Here is an 18,241-nt window from a genome sequence, read left to right as displayed (position 1 = left end):
TCCGTAAGTGGACTGGTTAAATTAGTTTCTTCCTTTTACAGCCCAGCATATTTGTCGGAGTCAGTCATTTTCCCTGGTAAAAAGGCTTGATAAAGTTGAGCTAAGGTGCATGCATATTACTGTCAAAACAAAGAGGGGAACAAAAAGTACATCTTCACCGGTTCAAAATTGTTTATTTATAGAAACAGCACAAAAAAATACTATTTGTACAAAAAGTATAAAAAAACAGGAGAAATATCAAAAATACCATGAGATGAAATTTTTGCCTCAAGGCTTACAAATGCAATGAAATGTATCAATGGAACAATAGCTGACATTTCGTTTCAACAAATTCTCCTGTATTGCCCCAGTCATAAGTGTTTAAGCTATATTGTTGCCAGACACGATATTAATATTGCCACAGGTCAAGTACCGATATGTAAGATGGAACACATTATTTCGTAATGGTGTTGCATAGAAACACTTTATAATCAGGTATGCGTACAAAACGACAAAGGAAGTCAATACACCAGGCATATGGCTTGTTCCCCTGTTAGTCTTCCTAGTGCTTTTGGAAAAAAGGACAGGCAGCTGCTCCACACTTAACTCCTGGGCATAACTGGCACATTTGAACATGATAAGACTGATGAGAGATTGTTCTAAAATAGAAAAGTTATTAAAAGATAACAGTGAACAATTTACACTTATCGAAAGCTTATGTTCATACTGTGTTACAGTCCACAGATGTACTCCTTATATACAAAAAAAGGAAAGGGATCGTACAAAAGATGAGAAATATATAGCAAACGCTTCAGAAACATTAACATTAAGATTCACAAGTATTTCAAGCATTTCCCAGGTTTTTTGCTTCATTCATTTTGGACAAAGGCACAAACACGTGGCTTCCTAACACAACATGTAACAAAGGCCATGGTCACTGATCTATGTTAACTAACTAACAAAACAAAATAAAAAAACACAACTTTCGAGCACATCCCTGGATGCACAGTTCACTGTTGCACTGATCCACCAGTTAATGCTGAAAGTTCTTACGGAGTGGTGGAAAGTTCTTACCTTCTAAAAAAAGCCACGTTTCGTACCAGATCACAGCTATATAATAGGCATACTCACTATGGGTCTCTAGACTAAACAATACTAAACCTCCTGTATGACACATACTTGACACGACATAACATCTACTGTGGCTCGACCCCAAGTCAAGCCTCTCTTTTTGGAATGACAAATGTAAACTCCAGTTAAAGTCTAAGGCATTTTGAGATGCAAACCTCAGCACTTCATCAGAAGAGAGGTATAAACTGCCCATCAATTTATATGACACATTAAAAAAAAAAAAAAAAAAAAAAATCAAAAGTACTGCACAGTCGCCTTCTGGATGAGATAGGTATTGAAAGCAGCTCCTCTACCATTGGCTCTTGGGCACTTTGGATAGTCAGGCGTACTGGCTCTCAAGTATGGCTGGTGGGGGAGATGTTCCTTAACAGAGTTTGGCATGTTTCTTTGATCTTCACTCGCCATAATACTGTGAGGCAGTCTTTCCACCAGTGCACACACACACACACACGCACGCACACATGCTTGCACACAGACGTAGTTTGCATCACGCAGACACACACATGCGCACGTAGTTTGTACCACGCAGACACACGTTCACACCCACACAAATGTCTCCTAAGAATCTGTCCATGTCCCTTCTCCACAGGGGACATTTTGGCAGACGTTGAAGCAGACTAAGTTGACGAGAGTTCAGGCTCGGATTCCTAAAGTACAGGGAAAAAAGTAGTCAGGTGAGTTTCTGAAAATTCATATAATTAAAAAAAATAATAATCTGTAATCATGGGGCTCTGACAACTCCGGTTATGATGCCATATACATATTCTACTGACCTTTTTCACAGGTTCCTCCCTGTTTCTCCTGAGCAAAGTTGAGTCGATTCTGTTCGACAGCTGTGCCGTTTGATTCAGGACTGCTGCTCCGTGATGGGCTGCTCTCCTCGTTCTGATAGGCCAGGTCCAGGTGCTGCTGGGCCAGCTTCAAGTGGCGCCGCAGCCTGTCCAGCTCTCGGGATGACGCCTCATCCCCAAAAGACTCCCGGCCCGAGTCGCCCAGGAAGTCAGACGGCTTCATGCCACCGGGCAGCTTTCCGCCCTTCTTAACGGCTGTGTGGTAACCGGGTGGGGCACTGGGTACCTGGCGGCAGATGGAGGGCCGCTGGCTGGCCATGGGCACGTGGCTGCGGTGTTGAGATGAGCGTCTGCGGAAGGCGTCACGGATGCCGCTGAAGCCCAGGTGTAGGATCTCCATTAAGGTGAGCAGCAGGCACAGGCAGCTGACGGCATACATGATGAGCAGGAAGATGGTCTTCTCGGTGGGGCGCGACACAAAGCAGTCCACCGTGTGCGGGCAGGGGCTGCGTGTGCAGACGTAAGACGGGATCACCTCCAGGCCATACAGGATGTACTGGCCGAACAGGAAAGCCACTTCCAAACCGGCGCGGATCAGGAGCTGGAACACGTACACCTTCATCAGGCCGTCACGTTTAATCCGTCTGCGCCCATCGTGCTTCTTACTGGGCTTCTCTGTCTCTTTGTCCTTCTCCTTCTCCAGTTCAATCTCCTCTTCGATCATGGGGTCCTCCTCACCGTTGTCCTCGGCCTCCTCGTAATCCCGGGCTGCACCGCGCGTGACCATGGGCATGCGCTTCCGTGTCCGTGGCTGGTACTCGCTGTCGTCCCTACGGGCAATACGGTGCATGGCGAAGCCGAGGTACATAATGGTAGGTGTGGTGATAGAAATGATCTGGAAGATCCAGAATCGCACATGCGAGAGGGGCGCAAAGGCGTCATAGCACACATTCTCACACCCAGGCTGTTGCGTGTTACACACAAATTTGCTCTGTTCATCATAGTAGATGGACTCTCCACCCACCACTGTTAGCACAATCCGGAAGACAATGAACATGGTCAGCCACACCTTCCCCACAAAGGTGGAGTGGTTGGAGATCTCCTCCAGCAGCCGCGTTAGGAAGCTCCAGCTCATGGTGCTGGTGGATCGTGGGGCCTCTCAACACCTTCAGGAAAAACAGATATGCATCGTTAGGCTTTAAAACATAGTTAACTTGCCATTGCCTAAAAGTGGTATTTTGCACTGTCTAAAGCAGGGGTGGGCAAACTTTTTGGCTCAAGGGCCACATTGGATTTTGAAAACTGGCCGGCGGGCCGCACAACAACAACAACAACAACAACAACAACCCCCCCCCCCACACACACACACACACTCTTTATAGCGTATAATTTAGTATGAAAAGTATTTCTTTTCATTTTAAAATATTACTTGCTTAAAAATACTGCTAATTTTATGCTGTTTAACAAATGTATAAATTGTGCAGTCGCTTTAAGACAGTCGCTTAATTTCACGTTTATTTCTCAATGATCTTCTGTCTTCTGCCTGCTCCGCTATGGCTAGTGCTGTACCTATGGCTGGGTCCTCTCACAGTTTTTAAATGGTCAATAGTGGGAACTACTGCTGCCTTCATGATTTCCTTTTAACAGTTTCTTATAAGGAGATGTCAATTATCAACAATGACAAGCCAGCTGGAACCTGCGGCTCTCTCTCTCTCCCTCTTGTGAGTGCAGACGCGTTCCCAATTAAATGGATCGCATAATGTTCATGTTAAATCTGCTGCAAAGGAAATAACTAAGAGTTAGCTTAGTTTAACATGATCTTATCTCTATTTAACATGATGTTTTGACATTGACATTGTAAACGTTCTCTAAGGAGAGTGAAAAGCAGTTTGCAGTAAAGCTAACCAACGTCGTCTCTATCGCAGGAAAAAAATAGCGAGCAGCCTAATAACCAAGTAAAATGCTCGGCGGGCCGGATGAAAGTGCTTGGCGGGCCGGATCCAGCCTGCAGTTTGCCCACCCCTGGTCTAAAGGCATGATTCAGAATGATCTGTGTTGCCCTGTAAAGCAGTTAGCTGGCAACATGCATAACTGGAAATCCTAAACACCAAGCATTGGCTCAGCTGCTCAGTCATGTCCTCCAAGAGAAAAGCATCAAACATTAGGACACCCAAAAAATTATCTACAAGCAGCCTGCAGGAGGAGTGAACTGTAAGAGTGTGCCGCCTTTGTGCCTCTGAGCTTCACAGCTCGCAGTGAGCCATGCTGCTTAAAAGGCCCAAAGAAGCCATACAATCTCTGCTGGCCATGTTCTTTGGACATTAAATGCCCACATCTCTATATTGTGATTGAAACAAACGAGATCCACAGTCAACCACTTGCCAACATAGTGAGTCACTGATCACATGCTTAAAGGCCAGTTACTATGGAAGCATTAAAAAAATAAATTAAAAAAAAAAAAAAAAAAAAAAAACATAAATAGTTTAATCATTACAGCCATAATTTTCATAACAGATAAAGTAGGACAAGGCTTTACTGACAAGAGAGCATCTTTGTAAAATACTCCGCCTGGATAAAAACATCTCTATAATCCACTAGAGGGAGCCATTGTTGTGCTTGGGAGGCTATGCGGTGCTCAAAATTTTGGCTACACAATTCTGTTCATGTTTTGTGATTTGTAAGGGCAATCAACACCCACAATTGATGTTATATCCAATACAGGAAAAAGAACAATGTTGGAGTGGAATGGGTGGAATATACTGAGAACTAAAAATTCACAGGGTCAGAAACAGCTCAAAGCTTCTTGCTACTCCAACTGTAGAAACACCTGTAACAATAACAATGACTCATCCTTGAGCCTGGGTGATGTGCCTTTCCACATCCCTCCCATAAAACTACCATAATAACAGTTTAGTCATCTCACCTCAGCAGCAGGTTACCAACACAGATTAAGGCTTGCATAAATCAAAAGGTTCAAATCTCAGTTTTCGGCTTTAAAGATAAGCTTTCGATTATCCTACAGCAAGTCAAATGACAATGCCAGCAAGTCTGAGAGTGCAAGCTCTAGCCATCTGTAGCTGTGACTTCTCACAATGCAAGTTCAGCTCATTATATGGTCACATGAAATGTCCTAACCGGGGGAGAGCCAAATGTAGGCATGACTTCTCGACTTCTTAAATCAACTTAAGCAGCTTCTCTAAACATGCAGCCATTCAAAACCACATTCCTACACTGATTTAAAACTGCCGTGAGAGGGCAAACACAGGGCTAGCTCCAATAGCTGCATCCTGACCCCCAGGGTTTAGTGCCTACTTACTACATCCCCAGCTATGTGTGAACATCTAAGACACAAATGCCTTCACTTCACACCCAACTGCCAGATCTGGGAGAACAGATCTATATCACCTACACTGAAACCATTTAGTACATTTTTTGCCAAAATTATATAGTAATAGATTAGAGAAAATTAACCATACATCTTTATTTAAAAATGAAGTTTAAATTCAGACAATTGAGTTTAAATTCAGACAATTTAGAAATGGTCAGTTACAGCCCATGACCATTTAATTTTAAGCTGTTCAGGATAGTCACTGTATGATGGGAGTAACCAACTAAATGGCCACACTTGCTCACCTGGTTTAACGACCAAATCCTATTCCATGGTGCTCCACTACCATTAACTATTTATTATATTTTTGCCAACTATATAGTAATATATTAGAGGAAATTAACCATGTCTTTATTTGAAATTTTACTTTAAAAATGAAGTTTAAAATAAATAAATTCAGACAATTTAGAAATGGTCAGTTACAGCCAATGACCATTTAATTTTAAGCTGTTCAGGATGTCACTGTAGGATAGGAGTAGCCGACTAAATGACCACACCTGCTCACCTGGTGTTCACTTATGATTTAACACATTCCAAATATGGGAGTGCCCTAAACATAGATGATGCCGGGAACGTACACCTACCCAGAACAAATCCCTGACAAACCAACAGTTTAAGAGCCCTCAGCCAACACTACCTCTAGTTTTCAAGCCAACACCACTCGCTGAGTTAATGCCAAAGCCTTCAGTTTGGTGGGATGCAAAGGCCTTAATGGTTGTGAAACAGTGCCCTTCCCTTAATGAACAGGCATGCGGCAGCATGTCAGACAGGGCAACATGGGTGCCTGCTCTGCTGAAGAGTGAGATGGAAGGCGTAACAATGGAGGTTTGTTTCTTTACGATGCTTATTCATGGGTTTCATCAGGTCCCTTTCCACGGGTGTATAAAATCAAGCACCTTGATTATCACTAGACAGAGTGCCCCAGGATTGTAGTTCACTGACTGGTGAACACTGTGCAAACTCGCTTTCTACACTCTATACACTAATTGCAGCGGCCATCCAGACAGCTCATTTCAAGTTTAATTCCACAGGAAGTTGTCCCTGTCCGAGAGAGAGAGAGAGAGAGACTCATTGGTGGGAGGTCTTCACGAACACAAGGTGAAACTGGGTGTTTCACTAAACTGGATCCAACCTGAACCACACCTGATGTCATACTTCTATTTAAAGTGAACTCACGTGAGGAAGAGAACGTGCATTGCAGTTTACATCCAGGCATTAGCATGGCTCATGTGAAAACCATAGCTCTAAAGCATCACTCCAAAACAGTCCACAACCCATGTGGAATTTGAGCAGGCCAAACAGTGAAGTCGTTTCTTTAACTCGGCGACTAGATGGGCCTTCCAAACAGAACGGCTTTGTAAAGTGCCATCTGGGTGAGCGTGGTTCCCTTTGGAATTCAGAACTCTTTTGGTCTTAAGCAGTTTAAACACACACAACTACACTTAATGTATGATTGAACGAGCGTTTTGTGTATAAATAATAATAATAATGTGTATTATTAGAAAGACCAGGGTTACTTGTGGCATCCCCATTTCAACATTAATAACAGTGGTGTTTCCTCGCATAGCAAAGGTGTGAAATAACATCAAAATGTGATATTAACATGCGGTTACTTTTTGTACAGTATGATCCACTGACTATAACAGTAATATATAACTGCTGTAATTTTTTTTTTTTTTTTGCGCAAATGTGAGCGAGCAGTAGTGTTCCAAATCCCAGTAGCAGGACCACACCAGGAATGTGGTTGGGGACGGATGCCCATCAAATGCGAACACGAGAATTAGTGAATGTAAAAAACACCACCAGACAACAGAAGTATATATCCATCAATTTAAAGACGATAGCAACCATAGTTGACAAAAAGGTAAGCGAGTATTTCTGGTTGCCCAAACTTCCCTGCGTTGTCCCTCAAAAGTGCAACGTGTCGCCTCGACCAGTAAGCTAGTCCTAACGCTAGTTAGCTAGCAGACTACCTGGGGAGACCATGGAAGGAGCTCGCGGTTTTCCTCACACTTGCAGTGTTTCTTCGAAAACAACTCTCAGCCACGCGGTGATGGAGAGGTGCTTTGTAGGTAATAAATTCACATGTGACTTAAAGTAAAATATAAAAAGTTATTACCTGTTCATCACAGAAAGTGGTCTCAGGACCTAACTCATAAAACTCGCGCGTAACTAATGTTAACGGGGACTTACAACATTCAGTATTGTCCTCAACCTGAATGTGCAATTTCATCCCGTGGCCGATTTCAACTATTTAACATTGTAAAGGCTGCTAGCAAATACTCCATGACAATTCAGTAGCCTGGTTGAAAGGTTTGCTGACAACAACGTTCATTTTCATCCTAAATTCTATGGCATCATTTCAATAACCACTAGCTAAATCAAACCCGCTGCTTATGTGGCTTAACATTACTAACGTTAGCGTTACCCAAGTTAAATTGCATAGGCATACGTTAAACTGTTGTTTAGAACAAAGGCGAAATGACTTACCTTAAAATAGGCTAATAGCCCGTCTTTGCGCTGACGATTTTCTTCAATATTTGTGTTCTACGGTAATATATTACAATTTTCTTCTCCCTTTTCCCTCTTCTGTCCTTATTGAACAAAAGCGTACGCTTGTATTAACCCATTCAATCCAATGTTGGTACCATGTGACCTTCCCAGCAGAGGCAGACTCCTAAATACGGGGAAACAAAGAACATCCCCAAATCCCTTTTCCTCCTCCCCCTCTGTCTTGTGTACCCCACCCCCTTTTGGGGCCCAAGAAACCTGATAGCGTGAGCTGTGTTGCGATTCGTTCCTTCTTCCGTCCCACTCCTGATGCAATCACGATTTCTTAAACCATTTCCTAACCCCACACATTTCTTGTTCTTATTAATATTTAGGCAACTGGAGTGATATTTGTTTGATTAGGCCATTCATTTAGAATTAAAACAATTCAGTAGGCCTATAGGCTATAAGAAATATGTTTTATTTGTTGGAGTAATTTTCAAGACTAATACAAATGTCTTTAATGATCATTTAACTACAGGCAATGCCTGAGAGTGGCATTTGTAGGATAGCCTGGGATGTTGTGTGTGATCAGGAGAGACAGTAGCCCATGGGCCAATCACAGGCATTATTTAGCTGAAAAGTAGCCTACTTTACAACATAACAACAAAATAATATAACATAACATAACAACTTGTTTTAGTATAGTACTGTATAAAGGCACCCACATCGTTTTCCAGTGAGTTTTCCATGTGCACCCACCTGGGTGATGCATGGCAAGAACACTCACCACACACCAGCATGGGGTGGAAAGGGAGGGAATGGATAATAAGAATGAATAGTTTACAGTCTATGGTTTAAGCAGTAGGCCTAGACACAGATAATGTCATAGATGGCAACTGAGTATTTGATGAGTAATAGTTTTTCATTAGTTATGTGCCTGATTGGGAGCAGAAGACCCCTCTTTGTGTTGAGCAGCTGTTCAAAAGTTGTTAGAGTGTAAGTCTTTTCCTCTTGCCGCACTCTTAGTTTTGGGATGTCAGCCAGGATTGCAATAGCTGAAGGAGCTTGGACGTTCAGTCTCAAACCACATCCTCACTTCCCAATTTTACATATATTTGCACGCCAATAGTTGTTTAACCTTTGCATACAGATAATGTAGCTTACATGACACAGGGTCTCACTTGTGCAGTATAACAGACACAATGTGGAAAATTAAAGGACAATCTGAGGGAATACTGCAAGACAGAGAGAAGCGTTAACAGAGGTGATTAGAGTTGTTACTAAGTATGTGAATGCCATTGAGACCAACAGTAACAAGGCAAGGCATACCACTGCTGAGAACCCATTTAACTACTTGAATTCCTCTGGGATGCCAATAGTTCACTATATGAATTTCTTGCAGAGCTTCATGGGAATCTTATCAGGCACAGGGCTTAATGTGTTGCTGCAGCAACATTTCTCAGAAATATGAAGCAGGTGCTGTTCATTTTGTGAATTAGCACATTGTTCAGAGAAATGTAATACTGTAGAAGCTTGCAAACTACTGCTACGGTAGTAATATGCAAAACGTTAATATATTTTAGAAATGGTCAGCGACATGATTTAATATAAGAGGAATCTGCTTTTGCTCCAGTCTTTCTCATATCTAGCCCAAATCATTCAGCTAAACCGGGGTATTTAATATCCACTGTTAACACTTGGGAACAAAAGAATTTCTGCGTTCCCTCCCCAAAGTGTTGGCAGGACTCTATTGTCCAGCATTGCATAGGACTTTATTGTGTTAAAAAAACATGCACTGTTTCATGGGGGTTCCCATCAGGGGAACCCTCATCACATACACACTGGTAGCCCCACTTTAACCTTAATAGCTTCCCCACTTACTTTGCCAACACTAACAGTGTGAGTAGGCAGTGTCTGTATGAGATGAGAAATCAGGCCAAATGCCATGACCGAGAGTGATATCTCCAGATCAGTGCAAGTGCCCACTCGTGATGTCTTTCCAACAACAAGAAAAAAAAGTGTAGACTTTTGCACAATCTAACATGCCACAAATTTACTTCTGAAACAGAACATGGTCAACTTTTGCTCTGCATGACAACACAGCTTCCCCATTAAAGAAGCTGTGCTCAGCAGTTTTGGAGGCTTGCCTGAAATGTATTCTGTCTGAAGTCCTAGTCAAATGGACACCAACACGTGGAGAAAATGTGTCAGAAATAGCTCAACCTGTTTATGCATGATTGAAAGAAGAAATACTAGTTGTCATTCTGTATCTGAGGGTTATATTAAATGCTAATAGCATTTAAATAGCTAGCTGAATGTTTGCTGAGGAGCAGCTGACTCATGCTATTACTCACACAGATTCGTCTGTGTCACTTGTGGTCCCCAAAAAGAAAACTTGTACCCCCCACCCCCCCCTCCTAAGTGTGAAAATACTCTGGCCTTGCAGATTATGCGGTCCGTTTGAAGCATCAGAGATGGAAGGGGGTTCTGCAAGGCCTAATGTTATTGGCACATACCTGAAGCTATCACCATGCCAACATGTGGTGGAACTATGTGGCTTTGTCATATTAATCCCGCTGTTGTGCTCCATTTTGTGTTCACCACATACCACGATGGAGTTAGGCTGGGAAGCTACAAAATAAGTTTTAAATCCTTCTTCTGTCTTTCTTTACCCATCTTTATATACCCCCCCCCAAAAAAAAAAAAAAAAAAAAAATATGATGTAGTCTTCGTAGATCTTTGTTGTTGAACTGTGGAACTGTTGAACTAATCACCTCAAGTTATTACTCACTTCAGATCACTACAATGTTGTAGTCTTGTGGCTTTTTTACGGCTTCTCCTGTTGTTTTCTCAAACCATATAATTCTGCTGGTTGTATGTGTCTGTGATCGTGAAGAAAGTTTATACCAAGTGAACTTCTGTGGTCAGTTAGCGCTTATGAAACACATGTGTACTGAGTAACACCTGCAGCTTTTGGATACAGAGTCTGTCTACATATTAGACTAATTAGCTTGTGTAGTAAACATTCCCCCCATTGTTACTGTTAATTTACAGTTCTACTGGGAAGGGGAGTCAGGTGCCAATCACCCTAATATTTACCATATGTCTCTGGGAGTATTATGCATGTGCCCAGTTAGTCTGCCTTGCATACATTCATGTACTGATTCATAGTCTTTGGTTCAGGCTCTCAAGCTTATGAATTATTTCACAAGCTCTTTTGGTTGGCCTCCTTTACATTAGACACAGGCTATATCTAGACATACTGTATTGGTCAGACTCCCAATTAAAGTAAGCTTTTAGGCCAGTTTTGTATTTATTAATGCTACAGTTTGGTGACTGGATGAATATAAGTAATTTGTTATAAACTGCAACAATATGATGCATATCATTTTGATATAAAATATGTGATTTGATGGCAAAATGGGCAGTAACTTACTCATCTAATATGTAGTTGTAGAACATTGTGGCTGGTGCTTTATCAGAGACTACATTCTGGAGGTTTTATGAAGCCTTAGTGTTTTGCTATAATGTAATTATGCCATTTAAAGCTGGAGGATACTCACAGGATAAACTAAACAATTAAAATACTGAATCAGTTATAGCTCAGTTGATTGGAAGTGACTTGAAATGAAAGCACAGCCTTGAAAGAGAGATAGTAATAATAAAACAAGAGTGGGGGTGAAGTTTCCCGCCGGGTGAAGCTGTTCAGTGTGTGTGTGTATGTGTGTCATTGAGGGGGTTGGTAGGTTGGGGGGTTGGGGGTACAGGCTTAAGGGTGGGGGTTGGGCACAGGAGGTTGGCTGTTTTGAAAGCTTGCTGCCATGGTGGATATCAGGGAATGGGGGCTGCCATGAAGCTCTCGTTTCATTGCTGGTTTTCTTGCCCTGTCCTCTTACCCCGTAAGAGTGGTCAAGTTACAGGGAGACAACAGTTTACCAAGGCCCCCCTACACATTAGGGAAAAGGGCAGGGGGTTGCCATGGAAACAGACAGATCCACCCAGTTCTTCCCCAGAAGCTATAACAGATGGTAGGATGTAAAAAGAGTTCGGGTGTTGGTTAGGGTAATGTATTTCCAATGGTATAGATTATTTAAGTTTCCCGCCTAAACTGTGCATGACACTGTGAAAAGAAATATGTTGTTATTAACCAGATTTATTATGGATACTTTAACCTTATGGTTGGCATAGTAGCCTAATGATTTGTCTATTGGGGAAAATATATAGATCTAACATTTTTGAATGCAGGAAAATTATTGAAGGTATTTATTTGTCTCATTCTTAATGCTTCACTTCACTGACATTCTTCTTTTAAAAGAGGATGCACCACCAACCAAAAGCAATTCAAAGCATGGCAAATGTATTTAGACTGAAATGTAATTTTTGAGTAGCTCTTCTAGTCATGTTTGTTGTTGCATCAGAAAGGCCTTACAAGACATGCACGCATAACCTACAGCTCACTAGCCTCGAGGCAGGGAGGGAGGTGTATGTGTACAATCCTACTGACAAGCAATTTATCACTGAAAAAAAAACCTACGCTGATAGGGGTCAACAGAGAAAGTGTGTGATGATCGTGGACGCCTCTGCCACACTGACATGTTTGTCTGGTCAAAGAAACATGAGAGATGGCAAACGGTGTCAGGTATCCGGGCACGTGGAGGAAAGGAGAAAAACATGGTGTGCGAGGGGTCTCGGGGGGGGGGGGGGGGTCTCCCTCTGTGACTAGCATTCATCCACGCTGACTAACTTGTTCATGCCTGGGTGATGAGGTCATGTGCTTGACCTCTCTCACCGGACTCGATGCAGAGGGTGCTTGTCGAAGAGTTGTTGGGAAAGTGTTGTTTGTAGGTCAGGTAGACTTGTTCTAAACATGACACAAAAACAACAGACAATACTCTCGGTCAAGGTGGACTGAATTTGATTGCTGATGGAATTTGAAGTATGAGCCTGATTAGGAGGATAATAACCAAAGATTCTTTCATTCACTGTTATTATCAAAGATTCTAGAACAGAGCTCTGTTCTAGAATCTTTGATAATAACAGTGAATGAAAGAATGACGGTGCACAACTGCGTTGTCTATGCCCTTTGCATTGTCAGGAATTCATGCCTCTCCATCCCCAAAACAAACGCAAACAATAACAAAAAGTTACCCAAAAAGCTTGGATACACAGAGAATGCCACTGAGAGTGCTTCTCATGGAAAAGTTGATGACTTCCATCTGGTACACAGTGTGCTGAGAGGGTGGGTGTGAGTTTTCTGTGGGCTGGCTTCTGGACGCTGGTCATGCTGTTTAAGAGAAGAGGTCGGCCATTTCTAACTGACATAACATCCCAAAATTCTTGTGGTGGTTTGCTGTGCGTCTGCTGTGCGCGTGGGCATATTCTTTTAAGCAAGAACACTAACACATTGTAAAAAACATCATTACTTTCATGATGAATATTAATTAGTCTTATAAACTATAACCACATAATATGTTTTATGAAGATGAACACAGTATTGATATTATGCTTCCTTCTTTGTTTCTCTCCAATGTTGTTTGCCCTCTTGAGAAATGACTGGGATGTAACCACAAGTTCCATGGATGTAGGCAAACAATGGCTCTGAACAAAGACCTTTTGGTTTAATGAGAAACTGGTGGCAACCGCGTGATGGGTCTTAAGACGGCCTGGTGAGCGTACCTCAACTGGACTGGAAACAATCCTCCTCAAGGTCAACACAGTAACCCCCATCTGCCTATCACCTTTACAATGTCTGCCCTGAAAGCACGTTTGGCACACTTTGGCGCTGTCTGACCTTTCGGACTTTCACTACACTTGAACATGAACAATCCATAAATATTGTTTGCAAGGGGCTTTTGTGTGTGTGTCAGTTTTGCTCTTCCATGACCTTTGCTCTCAAGCCAAAAGGGGTGGAATTGGGCCTTTACATGACAAAGAATCCAGGGTGCACAAAAGAGCCTTCACGTGAGAGCCTTCACGTGATTCACCTTATATATAATAATATATCACTTCATATACAATATGTGTATACATTATTGGCTGGTGTGCCTCTAGTTTAATTAGCAGAGCAATGTCTTAACAGGACCAAATGGGTTATGAATTATTATTATGATATGTTCTGAGTGGGTTTGATTCACTGGGAGAACATACATGTACTGTTTGTCACGTTTTAGCTGTAATACTAGTGTATGATTCAAGGTAAGTACTCCAAGTCTGGTATCGGAACTCCCCCTATTACAGTCGGTCCCGTATTTCCGCCGTCTTGCGTGTATGTGTCACTTAATATCCATTTCTATACAAACCAAGACGGCGGACTCCTAAAGAAACGCAACCACCCACACCATAGGTGTATCTAAATTAGCATGTATGTAATGACATTTTACCGTGACTCGAAGAGCTGTAAACAGTGTTGTAAGGCTGCGTGTACACAACCGCTTGGAGCTCCAGTGGAATTTTAATTTCATGACGAGAATTCTCGGTCTAACCGTTCATGTGCTGTTGAAACGGCGTAAATAGGCAACCCATCAGGCCAGCACTATAACTCCGAGCGTGGTAAACAAAATCGGATATTTCAGGCAGTAAATGCTCCCGTTAAGAACCAAACCAGATTCTGAAAAATGTAAGGTTCATTTAGCAAATGTTATTTTGAAGTGTTAAAAAACATTGTTGTTTTAGAATTTCTGAACAAAAGTGGTGATAATTGGGGGTGTAACGATATCTAACTGAAAGTACAGATTGTGACACTGAGCGTGCTGTTCAAGTTGTTACTAAATCTTTTATACTGTGCTCAACCCATTATGAAGTTTTATGTTCAGAAAGCAGACTTCACACAGGAGTAGATGGACAGAGGTCAAGGTTGACGCCATTTTGGCTATTTTGGGGATTTTTTTGGACTGATGGTGCAGTTGGTGCTCTGTTTACCACTCTTGCCCTGTTTCCAGTATTCAGTATTCTATCACAGAGACCAGCTAACAGTGGACACTCTCCATAAAAAGGGCGATGGTGTATTTTTCATATGACTCAAGTTATGAAAGAAAGGTCTGTAAACAAGGTGTACATTTGTAAATAGCCCCATTGCATACTTGTAAATAGTCACATAAACAATGCAGACTTGTAAATAGCCACACGCAAGTTGCTCTATGGCCAGTCAGGTGAGTTATGAGATACTGCCGGCAGCAAGTTGATTAGATATTATTGTCATAAAGGCGACTTTTGGCTGACGTTTCAGCTGATGCTGCCCCTACCAGAATGCCTTTCCATACTTAAACCAATTTAAAGTCAGCTGACAGTAAGAGCGTGGCCAAATAGAGGTCAGCACTGAGTTTCTGAATAACGGGGCCAAAATAATTGGCCCAAATTCCTACTGTCACAGATTTATCTATCCTGAATGGTAATGAGACTAAGAGGTTTAGCTTTGAGTTTGACGCAGAGTTTTCATTCCCATGGCTGTGATCAATGGTCTTAAAAAGGCAATGATGAATGTGCAGGTCGTGTTAAACTTCTCTGAGCCACACACGTGATGGGGGTTTTAGGTTTACCCCATTCAGGGTGAAAATCCATTTCCCTTGTCATTTTATTGCAAATGTACTGTACATATCGAGTGTTTACTTAAAAATCCACCTCAATTACCCTCACATATAAGCTTCAGTTGTGAGGATCTTTGAGTTGTGCTCACAAGAAACAGATGATATGTTTGCTTTGGCAGCTGGAAACAGAAGGGCTCTAAGCCTCCCTTTTGCCTTTCAGCACTAATTAAGATGCACGTCAGAAAGTGAAGGCATGTCCCCTTTACTGCAGACACTCCAATCACTAGTGCTCCGGGCCTGAGGCAGCACTGTAGGTCGGTTTGATCTGTCTCAACTCATGCAATTCAGGACTACTGCCCAACAGACTGAGCAGCTTTTCCAGACCACCGTGACAGAGAAGCTGGACTCAGAGTCTGTCTTCACGGTCCCATCCTGCTCTGACTTTTGTGACAAACAGAGAGATCAAGCTACACGGGTGCCACTCCTGTGTATTCTCATTATTGACCATACACATTGCATCGAATCTTCAGTGTTGTCATTTGAGACTGGACTTGTTTAACCAAGGTGGGCAGTGCTACTGTTCAGTTTTTACAATCCAAGGCTTTTGTTGTTTCAGAGACTGACGGGCATCGGCTTTGTGTCTGCATGAAGTTTTTGTTTATCAAGTGCTCATGCTGGCCTGTCAGAGCTCAGAGCAGGTTTAAGTGTTGTGACCAGAGATTCTTCTCTGATGCAGATTGGCAAGTTTTACGCATATTGTTAACCACTAAAAATGTGAGCACACAGTGAACAGTCTAATGGCTCGGATAAGAGTAGGAGTGGAACAAGAACCCATCCAAAAAGAGACATTTTTCATCAGTCTGCATTGGTCATGTATTTACACAAGGAAGCTCTGGCATTTGGCTGTACAAAGGCTAAGTCATCCCACTTTCAGGCTGAAGAGGGAAAAGAGTGGTTGGAATAGTCTCAATGTAAGCAGTGATTCTGGATTACATTTTGGACTTGAAATACAGGAAGGAACATAGAATACAATTTCCTGAGGGCCACGTGACTGAGATGCATGTGTGCCATGCCATGTCCACCAAAGTGAGTTATGCCAGAGAGCAGCCAAATCCAGCAAGAATGTCTCACTCCAGAGAGGCAGTGCTAAAGGTAGATGTAGCCGGTGGCTACCCGTCCAAGGGAGTTGTGAGACACAGAGTTGTTTTAATTTGCAGTTAAGACGGATAGGAGCAGCTGCTGCACCATCAAACAAACTCAGTTTTAGCGGAGCTCTCAAGTGCTGACAACAGGGGAAGACCTGTATATGATAAACATCCTCCCGTCATCTTGAATGACCCTTTTAAATGAGGCTAGAGGATTTTGGAATTCCCACCTGAGGTGTCTGCAAAAGATGGGAACAGCACCTGCAGAACAGGTGCAACACAAACGATCTGCACACATCTCATTCACTCACGTTATTTTTTTTATTTTTTTTTAACAATATGCATGCATTGCCTAACTCCCTTTTCAAGCCAGTATGCCAAAGATTATTATGCGGTTTAGCATGTAATTTACATGATGAGAGCGCAAGTACCAAGCAGACTGTTTTTATTTATGGCAGTCCAATCAGTGGCGCATAGTACTTGTTTGTCTCCAGATGTGGGTGCAGTCTTGCTGGGTCCAGGAGAAAGGAGTGGCCGAGTGGGAAACCCGCTGAGCTGAGGAGAGCCTAGGCTGGCCAGGGCTGAGTCAGGTGCTGGGCAGAGATCTATGGTCACTGAAGTAGATGGAGAGCTACTTAATGTTATGGGCCCGCTGGCAGAGAGCACATAATGGATGGCTGTGTGTGGGAGAGGGCAGTGGAGTGTCAGTCCACTGGTTTCCAGGAGGGATGGGTGAGAGAGCTCGCTTGCGCTCCAGACCAAGCGGGAAATGATGTCATCTCTAACAGTCAGCGGAGTATGGAAAATTACTTATGTGTCAGTGTGTGCGGGGCATTTTTAAACGCAGAAGCAGTGGATTTTTCAAATTAAAATTGAAAATCTATTTTTGAATATCTAACTGTTTTTATGCAGCATAATTTTCTTGGATGGAAACATGGCCGTTTATTTGGAAACAGTTCACTGGCAACAGCTTAGGCCTGTCACTTTGATTCAAACTTGATCCAAGCACACATTCCACTCAGTATGATTACAGAGAGAATAGAACCACCAACTCGCCAGTGGCCAGGGCTTGGCCTTAAGACTCCAGAGCAGCTCCCCCTCAGTGGGATTATTCTCTAATGTTACCCCCTCTTGAGTAGCTATGGAAACTATGCATCTTATCTGATGCCTGTCTTCTCTCTCAGAAGCAGGGTTTTTGTATTTCCTGATCTTGGCTTGGCCCCTGTCCAAAATACTTTTTTGCAAGGTGATATCAATCAATGCCCCATTCAAATAGATTGGATCCCTTATAGTGGTCGATCAGCAAATTTGAGCACAGACTGCTTTTTCAAATTTTCAGTGAAAATTGAAAAGAGACTCATAGAGGTATACAGTATACAGCTGTGGCACATTCTCACAATAATAAAACATTTTTTTCTGCAACTCATCATTTTTCCAATGACTTTACTGTATAAACTTTGCCTTGCAAAGTCCAGCCAGGTTATTTCAGTCAAGGGTAGTCATAACAGAGTTGAGTGTTCCATAGCGATATGGAGCGATAACACACAGCGGTCACTTTGTAGATAATAACAATCAAGTGTTTGCTTTACAATTTGGTGACATAAGACATCTGACATGACACAAGGAGTTATAAAATAATCAAAATCTTCACAACATACACATGCAATTCAAACCTTTGATGAATAATATTGCAAACATCTATTCTGTACTCTGTCTGATGTTGAACTATGTAGCGGTGTTCTGTGCCCTTATGTCACAGAGAATTTGTAGGATTTCATATACTTTTATTTT

The 18,241-nt window shown here is 42.3% G+C and overlaps 1 protein-coding gene across 2 annotated transcripts; it reads right to left on the bottom strand.

Moving 5' to 3' along the window:
• Nucleotides 1-149: 149 nt before the first annotated feature.
• gjc4b (gap junction protein gamma 4b) lies at nt 150-7,983 on the bottom strand. 2 transcript variants are annotated; one of them, XM_042084155.1, is made up of 4 exons: nt 7,780-7,983; nt 6,198-6,330; nt 1,884-3,068; nt 150-1,757 (listed from the first exon to the last, which is right to left on the bottom strand). In XM_042084155.1, exons 3-4 carry the CDS (start codon nt 3,034-3,036, stop codon nt 1,744-1,746), a joined length of 1,167 nt encoding a protein of 388 aa, XP_041940089.1. In that variant the 5' UTR covers nt 3,037-3,068; nt 6,198-6,330; nt 7,780-7,983; the 3' UTR covers nt 150-1,743. The 2 variants fall into 2 exon arrangements, with proteins under 2 accessions (XP_041940089.1, XP_041940088.1); XM_042084154.1 differs by lacking the exon at nt 6,198-6,330 and having other exon boundaries at nt 1,884-3,067; nt 7,780-7,981.
• Nucleotides 7,984-18,241: the final 10,258 nt, after the last annotated feature.

The sequence above is a fragment of the Alosa sapidissima genome, chromosome 2 (genome assembly GCF_018492685.1).
Source record: "Alosa sapidissima isolate fAloSap1 chromosome 2, fAloSap1.pri, whole genome shotgun sequence".
Lineage (NCBI taxonomy): Eukaryota > Metazoa > Chordata > Actinopteri > Clupeiformes > Clupeidae > Alosa > Alosa sapidissima.
This window is presented reverse-complemented; position numbering and strand designations above follow the sequence as displayed.

Coding starts and splice junctions, on each gene's coding strand:
- gjc4b (XM_042084155.1), bottom strand. CDS start 3,036: ATGAGCTGGAGCTTCCTAACGCGGCTGCTGGAGGAGATCTCCAACCAC.